The 13,023-nt window shown below is 49.9% G+C and overlaps 1 protein-coding gene across 1 annotated transcript in view; it reads left to right on the forward strand.

The window, feature by feature from the left end:
• Positions 1-13,023, forward strand: part of BICDL1 (BICD family like cargo adaptor 1) — a 358,177-nt gene that overhangs the window by 274,084 nt on the left and 71,070 nt on the right. Inside the window, exon 7 of the mRNA XM_078667656.1 lies at positions 4,173-4,316. Coding sequence (XP_078523782.1) covers positions 4,173-4,316 — 144 coding nt within the window. The remainder of the gene's footprint in view (positions 1-4,172; positions 4,317-13,023) is intronic.

The following is a 13,023-nucleotide window of genomic DNA, read 5'->3' on the forward strand; positions in this document are numbered from 1 at the left end:
TATCTTTTCCACCAGCGACCACTGCAACGGGGGTGGGGCATACACACTGCCAAACACAACAGGTTCCTCTCCCAATGTACCCTGAACAAAGATGTATCGGCCCTGTGTGTCTACCCAGTGAGTGGAGTGGACATAGGGGACCCTACGGTGTACCAGTATGGCTACACCTCTGGAGCCCCTGGCGAAACCAGCATGGAAAACCTGATGATATCCGTATCGCTGGAGGCATAGCGTTGTATTGCCCATTAGATGTGTTTCTTGCAGCATCACTACATCTGTCTCCGCCCTTTTGGCCTGTTTCAGGACCGCCCCCGCTTGATCTTATCCAGCACTCCCCTTACATTCCAACTAAGGATACGAAGCGTGCCCCTAGGCCCAGCGGCCCCATCATCCGGGCGTGACATTAATGACCCCTTGTATCAATGAACCTCCACATGCGCCAATTATGTGTACACTCAACCCCACAGCAACATTGTCAGGACTGTGCTTCCGCCCCCCCAAATCAACCTCAACCATCCCCCCGTAAACACCCTCCCCCGCAAAACACCCAACCCCCCCATACCTCAAAGAACTATGAAGTACCTGTCGCGGCGTGGGCAACCCCTGATCCCGAACGTGGGACCCGGGGGCGTCCACGCCAATGGATCCCCAACAACCCGCCCAACCTCCCTCCCCAGAAGAAAAGAACTCTAAACCAGGGGGAAAGCATCCGCCCCTAATATATCGCCCCCCCTTCCCCCACTGCCACCCCAAACAAGCAATATCACTACAGTTCAGCAGTCTCTGTTAGCCATTCCTTGTTTCCCCAGAACTACGTCTTAGGGTGTCTCCATCCTACCAGGTACCGCAGACGGCCGTACACTCTGCAGTTCTGCCACGCAAAGTTCAGGAGCTCAAAGGTCCGTGTGCGGCAGGTCACCATCCGCCGCCCTCCCGGAGTTAGAGCGCCCCCGAGATCTGGATCTCCAGTTGTTTTGGCTCCGAGAGTGTCTGGGAGTCCGCCTCAGTGCCCGCTTGATGACAAATCCGAGTCGCGGCCCGGCGGAGTATGCACCCTCACTTTCACCGTCTCATCGGTCCAATGGAACACCTCCTCCGGGGTGTCGAAGAATAACGTGCGGGAGTGGTACACCACTCGCAAGCGGGACGGGTATAGTAAAGCATAGGGGAGCTTAAGATCCCGTAGACGTGCCTTGGCCGCCGTGAAGGTCTGCCTCTGCTGCTGGACGAGCCTGGTGTAGTCCGGAAAGATCAGGATCTTGTGGTTGTCGCACATGAGGGGCTCCTTTGCCCGCGCCTGTCGCAGAATAGTGTCCCGATCATGATAGTTCAATAGTTTGGCTATTACTGCCCGAGGGCGCGACCCCTCAGGCGGTTTTTGTATAAGAGCCCTGTGTGCCCGTTCTATGACGAAACAACTGGAGAGGGAATCGGGTGGGAGCTAGCCCTCCAGCCACCTGGTCAGGAAACTCTCCATGTTGCCCTTCTCGCAGCCCTCCGGAAATCCTACAAATCTCAAGTTGTTCCGTCGGGCCCACCCTTCCGCATCCTCGACTCTGAGCGCTAGGCCTTTCTGGATCCCCTCCATACTGGCTACCTTCTGCTTCAAGACCGCCACATCGTCCTCCACCCCCGATATCCTGGTTTCAGCCTCCGTGATGAGGGCCACGCGTTGCGCAGGTCCTCGCGCAACAGCATGACATCTGCCCCCACTGCTCCTATTTTCGCATCCAACATATCCTGGGATTGGGTTATTGCCGCCAGAATTGCTGCATTGTCCGGCCCCGAGCCCTGTGGGCCTCCGGCGGCCCCAGCTCCGCCACTCAGCCCCGTGAATTTATCAATGGGACCCTGCTTTGAAGTCCCTCCGCCACTTCCACCTCTAGTCATCTTGGTCCGCGGCTGGGGCAGTCGCCCTGGGACCCAGTGCCCGGACCTCTGGATGTCTGCACTTGTGCCGCTGGGGGCAAGGAGCTAGTGGGGTCTCACCACGTCCTATACTTGACTTGCCCGATAGGCTCACCAGGACCGATCAGGGGCAGACGGGCCACCGCCGCTCGGGCTCACTCTGCGTCACTCCGCTGCTCACCACTGTTCCTGGCCCCTTGCTGCCTTCACGGATATCACCTTCCAGCTCTCCACCTAGACCCCCGCATAGGCCACGGCCCTTCCTCAGGCCCAAGGGATGCGGCGACCTCCACTTCTGACCTCGTGCACAGCTCCAGCCTCCCCCGGGGGCCGATCCGTCACCCACCTTCCTCACGACGTTGCGGTACTGAGGGCGTCGCTGCAGGAGGCACCATTGGCTGTCCGGCCCCGCCACAGCAGGTCACCACACCTCCGGTCTGCCCAGGAGTCTAGGCCATTCCTTCCACTGTCTGTCCTCGGCGATACGTTCAGGGCCTCTTTAAAGTGGTAACGGCGTAGCCGGCGAGCTTCTCTGACCCAGGTGCTGCACACCTCCAATATTGAATCAGGTGGGACAGTATGTGCCAGCGTGGCCGCTCCCCACCGTCGCCGCTAGTCCTGGGCCAATTGTGACGCTGTAGCTCCCCGAGGGGCCGACTGCCTCCCGGCCAGGGGCGCCCACTTCCCGGGCTCTCCCAAGACTGTTGCCAAAATGTAATCCCCGGCTTCACATGGGCCACCAGGCCTCGCGCTGCGGAGGTCCCCGCAGCACCGTCACTCTATGGGGCTCAGGATCTCCGCTTGCCCCCACTGCCAGCGTCGGATGTCTGTTGAGCCTCCGCAGCACACCAGGGGAGCCCGGGGCACTCCCGCCCCCCCGGGTTCCGCCACGAAGTATGGCTCGGGCTCGGCATCGCCAAACTCGAGGCCCCGGCCGCACGGCACCCAACCAGGCCTCGATCCGTCCCTCTCTGCCCCTCCGTGACCTTGGCCCCCAGACCCCAGAAAACAGCACCGGAGGGTGTCGTAAGGGTTCCACAGGCTCGACCGCCGCTCTGGGTATCAGCAAGGACCGGGGAGACAGGATATTTGATCGGATAAATGACAGGCCGGACGGAGCTCCTCTAGGCAGCGTCCACCATGCTTGCCCGCTAAGCCACGCCCCGTTCTTTCAGCTTTTTAATAGTAAATATTTATTCATTTATCTATTTATTCCAACGTGTGACAATTTCAATGTTTTTATCATTATTATTGACAATGTCCTTAATTTACTGTTATCTATATATTTATATGGGGAAAGGAATAGCATTTCCCAATAATACTTAACAAACTACATTGAAAGTGGTGTTATGTAATGCACAATCAAACTGTACTGTAACTCTGAAGAATACCATCTGGCAGTATGTTTTCCATGTTAACTTTCCAGTACCAATCACAGTATGCACTTGTCACTTTAAAAGGGGTGGTAAAATGAATCGGCATTGTCATGTGATCAAGGTCCGGCTGGACGGAAACGCATTATGGCCGACAAATAAAAAGGAACTGATGCACTTACTTGTGGTCCACACCTGCTTCAGTTGAAAGAAGTCGATGTGAGAGAGCGGTAAACAGATTTATATATATATATATATATATATATATATATATATATATATATATATATATATATATATATATATATATATATATATCCAGTCCTAATTTCAAAACATGCAAAGCAGGCACTGACTCTGTGGGATGCGATAAATCAAAGAAAAGTTTATTCCATGGATGAACCCAGGCGTGTTTTGGCAGACGAGTCCGCCATGCGCCTATACACACACACAATATATATATATATATATATATATATATATATATGAATCCAAAACGGCGTGCCAGGCGCGCACTCAGGTACTATAAATCCACACCAAACAGCAGGTAGTCAAATAAAGTAGGGTTTATTCACGCCATAAGCCCTACGTGACGCGTTTCGCACTCCATGAGTGCTTGTTCACATACATACACACACACACACACACAATGGCTGAAGTCTGAGTGTGTCTTATGATACTCAGCCACATTAGTTTCTTTAGAGGATCTCAAACCAGATTCTTGAGAGTTGAGTTCACAAAAGACTCACCAGCATTGGAAAATTGCAGCGTTGTCTGAATTTTCTGACAAATGATAATTTGTGTTGTTTATATTGTACCTTGTACAGGTAAATGTATTTATTTCCTGTGCCAGCCACGATAAGTGATGAACATATCATGGTTCTCTTGTAGGGCTGTCGCCGAAGTGATGACGAGGCACTAGAAGAACAGATCAAGCGGACGAGTGAGGACTCAAGAGCACTTCGGGATCTTCTACACTGTGAACAGCACAGTATGAAACAGAGCTTGGAGGAGCTGCAGCGACTGCACAATCAGGTGAGGGCTGCATAGTAAACCAACCAGGCGGATATCACCTCACAGTATGTAAGGTGCTCAGTGTAAGCAGATATGCTGAGAAGAGGCACAGCGTCAGCAGATGAGGATCCCATGGTTGGTTGTATGTCAGATTGTTGTGCACTAAACATTGTTCTTCAAGAATACCATAGCCAAAACTATGGCTAACCAAAATATTGTGGAGTTATGTATATAATGGTAAAAAGTATAGGTTTAATATTCATAACTTCAAATCTATACACCTTGACAATATATATCTACTAAGATATAGCAGTGTTTTTCTCTCCCCCATCGCATGCGTACTTTATGCTGCCACGTACTTGCAACATGGACACACCTTACGGAGAGCCTTTCAGTACAAAAGCTATGCTTTGATACTTTCCCCACATTTATATCTGCTGTACAACGCGGTACGCATGTAAAAGTTTGATATATCTTCAAGATACATAGATTTGGAGTTAAGTATAGTCAACCTACATTATTTTGGCTGTCTATTTTGTTGTTAGGATATCCTTGTAGCATGACATTTAGGGGCATATGTACAAAGAAGCGACGGAGCGCAGAGTAATCCTTCGTGGCTTAACGCCGTGCTCCGCCACTTCTGAAACGCAGGGCTGCACCGTATTTACAGCAAGACAGTGCAGCCCTGCGTTTCCCCCTGCACTGTCACTAATTTCAGCTGCCTAGCGCCAACGAAGGCACCCTCGCACCATAGTGCAAGGGTACCTGCATTGTGGGGAATGATTGTTTATGTGCATGAAGGGACACCTTCCTGTACATAAACAATTATGCATGGCATTTTGCTGTTGCAGCAATAAACATCAAAAACTAGGAGAAATAAAGCATTGCTCCTCATGGCGCCCTGTTAAGAACAGGTTTTCCCTGGTCTTACTTTTGGCACTGCCCCATATTTATGATGGGGCAGCGTCAAAATCAATGGGTGTTGCAGCCGAACGCCCACCGCAACACCCATTGCCCACCCCTTTCACGCTAAGTCTAGCGTGACAAGGGGGCCTTATTTACAAGGTGACGTTAAGCTGCGTTAAGTGGCTAAACGTTGCTTTGCAAATGAGGCAAAGCCCGTATTGCCACCACAACATCAAAAAAAGTGACCATCTGTACTAAAGGGCTTGTAAATATATGCCCCTTAGTACACAATGTCTCGCTACCATGCTCAGAGGTCAGCATACAACCATTCAAAACCCACAGAATCAGCAAATATCCAAGGGATAGTCACAGGATGAGTAGACAACCAGGTGAGGGTTGCATGGTCAGCAATAGCACGCAACCTCTGGGGGTGCTTATTGTACGTACCTAACGGTGAGATGTACTGCATCAGCACATGACCTGGTGAGGGTTATCTCATCAACCAAGTGAAGGTTAATGCACAGCTATGTGAGGGTTAACTCACAACCTGCATGCATCAACACACAACCAGAGGAAAATCAGTTAGCACAACGTGAGTTGCTGGGTTCACACACGTCAGTACCATGCTCACACTAACCCTGGGCGGGCGGCTACGTTCCGTGCACGGAGTGTGCGTAGTGCCGGCTTCTACGCATTTTGCGTAGCAGGCGTAGAATCCGGCACTATGCACGCTCCGCAGACGGAGCGTAGCTGGCCGCCACCCGCCTCCCTCCCGCCCTCCCTAAATACTTTAAATTAATAGTGTAAAAGAATTAAAAGGCACTTTAATGCGCACTCTAATGCGCATGCGCGAGCGGCCGCGCATGCGCATTTCTCACGAGAAATGCGCATGCGCGGTCGCCCGCTCATGCGCATTAGTACACAAGACGGCAGCCATGAAGATAGCGAGCCCCGGGGACGCGGCGGGCAGCGGCGGGCAGCGGCGGGCAAGGTAAGTGCGTTTTAATTCTTTTCCACTTTTAATTTAAAGTATTTAGGGAGGGCGGGAGGGAGGCCTGCGGTGCGTAGTGGGGCTACGCGGAGTGCGGAGGTGGGCGTAGTTTCTCGCCCACTTCACGTAGCTCCGCGAAGCCCCACTACGCCCACTACGCCCAGGGTTAGCTCACACTCAAATTAAGATGGCTTACTGCAGGTAGAGGTGTCCCGGGTAGTATCTGGCATTAGGGAACAGGCAAAGCTGGAACAAGGAAACCCAAGACGCGGTGCCACTTGCACTGTTGGACCCATGAATCCAAGTGCAAAAGTCACAGGAGCTGATGTAGTAGAGGTAATTATCTTTCACTCACACAGTTTTGTAATATTCCACAGGGACTTGACCTTTAATGTTCTTTCAAGTCCCACAGACCCCTATAGCTTCTTTCAAATATACTGACATCCTTGTCAAAATGTGCTTGTTAATGACTTGCTTTCAGGTTTGCCACCCACACTGTAACATAGAGTTTCAATGAGTGAAAAGAGGGGCAAAAGGGTAATCAGAAAGAAAGAGACATTGCCAAAAATCAGAAGCAATGGCCCATTATTATATTGATAGCAGACTCCATCCAAGACAGAGAACACTCTTCTAGAGACTTGTGGTGGAGTCTCTGTCTCCTCATCAAGCCCCCCTTCCAACTCCTAAGTATAAATATTTCTTTAGACACTTCTGTTGCTGCTAGTATTTATGTTGCTATGGGCTGAGGTCAAAGCCCCTTTCTCCTACAACCTGCCCTTCCTCTTTCCGTAATTTGCTCCTCTAATCTCACCTAAAAAAATATCACTATGACAGAACAAAGGAAGAAAGAAAGACAAATGTGGGAAGTATGGAAAGGAAGTGTACAGTTAGGTGGCACAACCCAAAACCAGAAGCACAATCAAGTTCTTCAGGAAAGGTCCCCGGCAGAATCTCACTAGGCCAATGAGGTCTAATTATTCGAGCCCAGCAACTTATTCTGGGGATATGTGCCCAGCTACATTAGTTAGCAAGAAAGTGAGAAAGCCAGCACACCCGGGCCAACCTCAATCCCCCACCCCACCTCCTGTTCCACCGTCCCTAAGAGTCAAAGGTGATAGAAATAAAGGGGGAGTACCTGTGAGAAGTTGGCCTGGTATATGATGTTCACTATTCTAGTGAACACCTTGCACCAGTCAAAACAACCCTTATGGTGATGGTTGTAAGTCAACCTTATAGACCAGCTATCCTAAGGGTTGTTTGGACGGGTGCAAGGTGTTCACTAGAATAGTGAACATCATATACCAGACCAACTTCTCACATTGGTGTGCAGCGGTTGGGAGTAGAGCTTGCTGTTGTTTTACCACTTGTAATCTTGAGATATCATTTGAAAGATCACATAGGTACCTGTAGGTACATATAAAAAAAGTCTTAGTATACTTAAGTTCTACTGAACTTAGCTGTTGTAGAGCCTGGGCCTAGCACACCCTGACTACAACTCCTAGAAAGGTTCTGTAGGAAAACACATAGAAACCATGTCTCATCCAGTGAACCCCAGTGGTTCTCTGCCTGAAGAAGTAGATCCCTTGAGGACTGCTTCAAGATATGAAGCCTTAGCCTTCCAACAATCTAGACAATTGTGTACTTCTAGAAGGCTAAAACAGGGTTCAAACCCTACCCTCAAGTTCCTGGTTGAGCTCTTAGAAGAGTATGATGCTCAACAGCCACCTAAGACAGGTGACACAGGTAGTGCAGATGAAGTCTTCCCCTCTACTGATGATAATACTGATACTCCTGTACCAGAAGAAGAAGAGGGGGTAGAAGAAGATGATTCTGATCTTGAGACAAACAGCCAGGTCTCAGTCAGAAGACTTAGCCAGGCTAACTTAAGCATACATGGGAGTCAGTATGGGCAGCCCTCATACAGACCCCCAAGTGGGCTTAACCAGGGCCAGAGAAGAGGACGATCCCACTCCAGGGAATCTCTCCAATCTCATGCTTCAAATAGCTCTCATGGCCTTACTCAGAGAGGGATGACTTCCCCTCAGAGAAGGGAACATGAGGCAAAGATGAGAGAAGCTGCTCTTAGGATTGAGAGACAGGAACTTGAGGTTGCCCTGGCCAAAGAGAAGCTTGCTCGTGCTAGAGAGCATAGAGAGAGTGGGTTAGAACCCACTGGTGGCAGCAATATCCCTAAGGATAAAGATAGGTCCTATGAAAATAGACACCTAAGCAAGATTGTGCCCCCTATAAAGAAGGGGATGACATCCACAAATGGATTACTGCTTTGGAGAGAGCCTGCAAAGTGCAGCAGGTACCGCAAAGTCAGTGGGCAGCAATCTTATGGTTCTCCCTTTCCGAAAAAGGTAGAGACAAGCTCCTCACAGTTAGTGATGGGGATGCTAACAACTACTCTGTACTGAAGAGTGCTCTGATTGATCGGTTTGGCCTAACCACTGAACAGTATAGGTTGATGTTCAGAGATACCTAGAAGACACAGACTCAGGACTGGACTGATTTTGTTGATTGTGCCACTAAGGCTCTGGAAGGCTGGTTATTGTGAAGTCAAGTTAGGGACTACACAGGATTGTATAATTTGATCATGAGAGAGCAAATCCTTAGCAACTGTCAAAAAAAGCTATTGCATCAGTACCTGATTGACTCTGAACTGACCTCTCCCCAAGAATTGGGAAAGAAGGCAGACAAATGGTTCAGAACCAGGATCAAGCAGAAAAACCAGAACCAAGGGGGTGATCAGAAAAAGGCAGACTAGAAGGGTAATGAGCAGAAACAAAAAGACCAGAAGTCTTCACCAGACCCCCAAAAGGCACAGGGGGAGGGTGGCTCCAAAAAGAACAAACAAAAACAAGAAGGTCCAAAGAAGCCCTGGTGTGGATACTGTAAGTCAGTCTCTCACTGGTTTAGTGAGTGCACCAAGAAGGGAACAGCACCAACCACCATTGCCCCTAAGGCAACTGTTCCCCCTAGTCCAGCTGTTAGTGGTGGTTCCCAGCAAAAGGGTGTAGTAGGGTTGACCCTGGGAACTGAGGTGGACTCTGGCCTAGTCAGAGTACCAACTCAGGCTGTTCTTGTCTGTGATGGGGACATAGCAATGCCCTCTACTGTAAGTCCCAGTAATATGAGCAAGTACAGACAGACACCTTTTATTAATGACAAGATGGCTCAGGCCTACAGGGACACATGTGCCAGTGTCACTATGGTGACACCTAACTTTGTGAACCCTAACCAGATCATACTAGGTGAAACCTACCTAGTGACCAACGCTAGCAATGCCACTACCTCCCATAGTATGGCAGTTGCTAACTTCTCCTGGGGAGGGGTAACTGGCCTCAAAAGAGTTGTTGTGAGTTCAGACCTCCCAGTAGAGTGTCTGTTAGGTAATGATCTTGAAACCTCAGTTTGGTCTGAGGTGGAGTATAGGACCCATGCATAAATGCTGGGAATATCAGCACATGTCCTTGCTGTGACCAGGTCACAGGCCAAAAAGTGCTTACCTGAACAAGTGCTGGATCCTGAAACAATAGACCAGACACTACCCAAGAGAAAGAGCAAGAGGGTTAACGCAGTGCCTTCCCCCTGCCTCAGGTTGAGGGTCAGCCCTCCCAGGAGGATGATTCTGAGATCCAAGAGGGAACTGTCCTAGAAGAGCTTGAGCCTGATCAGGTTGAGTTTCTTGGGACAGGGGGGCCCTCAAGGGCAGATCTGAGGCAGGCTCAATTGGATTCTTCCTCTCTTGAACTCCTCAGACAGCAGGCTGCTGCTGAGGCTGCTGGGAATGCTCAAGGTACCCATTAAGTGTATTGGGATGATGGGCTCCTTTATTCAGAGGCTAGAGACCCCAAGCCTGGTGCTTCCAGGAGGTTGGTTATTCCTCTGCAATTTAGGGGCTTCCTTCTTACCTTGGCCCATGATATTCCCTTAGCAGGACACCTGGGCCAGAACAAGACTTGGGACAGGCTTGTCCCTCACTTTCACTGGCCCCATATGTCAGAAGATACCAAGGAGTTTTGTTGCTCCTGTGTTATCTGCCAAGCCACTGGCAAATCAGGTGGCACAACAAAGGCCCCCCTCATACCACTACCTGTGGTGGGGGTACCCTTTGAGAGAGTGGGGATAGACATTGTATGACCAATGGACCCCCAAACAGCATCTGGGCACAGATTTATACTGGTGGTAGTGGATCATACCACCAGGTATCCAGAAGCTATTCCCCTGAGGACCGCAACAGCTCCTGTTGTGGCAAGGGCCCTACTTGGAGTTTTCTCCAGAGTGGGGTTTCCAAAGGAGGTTGTCTCTGACAGAGGTGCAAACTTCATGTCAGGATATTTAACTGCAATGTGGAAGGAGTGTGGTGTCAACTATAAGTTCACCACCCCCTATCACCCACAGTGTAATGGGCTTGTGGAGAGATTCAATAAGACCCTCAAAGGGATGATAAAAGGGTTACCTGAAAAGCTGAGGCGAAGATGGGACATCCTTTTACCCTGCCTTCTGTTTGCTTACAGAGAGGTCCCACAAAAGAGGGTTGGCTACAGCCCTTTTGAACTTTTGTTTGGGCATCCTGTAAGAGGACCCCTATGTCTTGTGAAGGAAGGATGGGAGTTACCTCTCTAAAAGCCTAAACTTGACATAGTGGACTATGTACTTGGTCTCCGCTCCAGGATGGCTGAGTATATGGAGAAGGCTTCCAAAAACCTTGAGGCCAGCCAAGAACTTCAGAAAGCTTGGCATGACCAACAGGCTGTGCTGACTGTGTACCAGCCAGGACAGAAAGTGTGGGTGTTGGAGCCAGTGGCCCCAGCAGCACTCCAGGACAAATGATCTGGACCCCATACAATAGTTGAACAGAAGGGAGATGTCACCTACTTGGTGGACCTTGGGACTCCCAGAAGCCCCCACAGGGTGCTTCATGTCAACAGACTAAAAGTATTTGTCGACAGGGCAGACATGGACTTGCTCATGGCTACAGATGAGGGGCAGGAGGAAGAGAGTGACCCTCTCCCAGACCTGTTTACTCAGAACCCTGATGATGGGTCAGTAGATGGTGTAGTCTTTGCAGACAGCCTCTCTGATCATCAGCAACAGGATTGCAGACAAGTTCTTCAGTCCTTCATACATCTGTTTTCCCTGACCCCAAGTCAGACAAGCTGGTGCACCCATGAGGTGGACACTGGTGACAGCCTGCCTGTCAAGAGTAAAATCTACAGGCAACCTGACCATGTCAGGGACTGCATTAGACAGAGGTTCAAAAGATGTTGGAGCTGGGAGTTATTGATCCCTCAGAGAGCCCTTGGGCCAGTCCAGTAGTCCTGGTGCCAAAACCTCACACCCAAGATGGTAAGAGAGAGATGAGGTTTTGTGTGGACTACAGAGGTCTCAATGCTGTCACTAGGACAGATGCCCACCCCATCCCCAGGGCAGATGAGCTCATTGATAGATTGGCTTCTGCCAAGTTCCTGAGCACATTTGACCTGACAGCAGGCTACTGGCAAATCAGATTAGCTGAGGATGCAAAAGCCAAGACAGCATTTTCAACCCCAGGAAGACATTATCAATTTGTGCTAATGCCCTTTGGTTTGAAGAATGCACCTGCCACTTTCCAAAGGCTGGTGAATCAAGTTTTCACAGGACTGGATGACTATTGTGCAGCTTATCTAGATGATATTGCTGTCTTTAGCTCCACCTGGGAGGATCACCTGGTCCACCTGAGGAATGTTTTAAGGGCCCTGCAAAAGGCAGGCCTCACTATCAAGGCCACTAAGTGCCAGATAGGGCAGAGCAAGGTTGTGTACCTGGGCCACCTGGTAGGTGGGGGTCAGGTTCAACCACTGGAGAGCAAGATCCAGACCATCAGAGACTGGACTCCTCCAAACACCCAGACACAGGTCAGAGCTTTCTTAGGCCTGTCTGGGTACTACAGGAAGTTTGTGAAAAACTATGGGTCCATTGTGACCCCACTGAATGACCTCACTTCCACAAAGATGCCAAAGAAAGTTCAGTGGACAGTTAGCTGTCAAAGGGCATTTGATGACCTGAAGCAGGCCATGTGCACTGCACCTATTCTGAAAAGTCCAGATTACCCCCAAAGAGTTCATAGTCCAAACAGATGCTTCTGAGTTGGGTGTGGGAGCTGTTCTTTCACAACTGAATATAGATGGTCAAGAGCAGCCCATTGCTTTCATAAGCAGAAGGCTGACCCCTAGAGAGAAATGTTGGTCAGCTATAGAGAGGGAAGACTTTGCTGTGGTTTGGGCCCTGAAGAAGCTGAGGCCATACTTGTTTGGCACTCACTTCAAGATTCAGACTGACCACAAGCCCCTCCTGTGGTTAAATCAGATGAAGGGTGAAAATACCAAACTTCTTAGGTGGTCCATTTCCCTACAGGGGATGGACTTTACAGTGGAACATAGACCTGGGACTGACCATGCCAATGCAGATGGACTCTCCAGATATTTCCACTTAGAACATGAAGACTTAACTGGTCAAGGGTAGTTTAATGTCCCTAAGTTTGGGGGGGGGGTTGTGTAGGAGAGTAGGGTCTGCTTCCTATGGTCACCCCCACTTTTTGCTTTTGCTTTACTGTTTTTCGACTTAGATGTGGCTGTGGGCCTGCTAATCAGACCCACAGCCCAGATGCACTCTTTCTAAATTCACACCATGTACTCTAGATACATCCACAATTGGGAATGGGTTCACCTTGTCAGCCCCTGTACTAAGTGTACCCTAGGTACTCAGGGCATAGGTACAACCAAGGCCTTCCAGGGGCTGCAGCATGTATTATGCCACCCCTGGCTGGCCACTCAAACTGACACA

The sequence above is a fragment of the Lissotriton helveticus genome, chromosome 11 (assembly GCF_964261635.1).
Source record: "Lissotriton helveticus chromosome 11, aLisHel1.1, whole genome shotgun sequence".
In the NCBI taxonomy this organism is placed as follows: domain Eukaryota; kingdom Metazoa; phylum Chordata; class Amphibia; order Caudata; family Salamandridae; genus Lissotriton; species Lissotriton helveticus.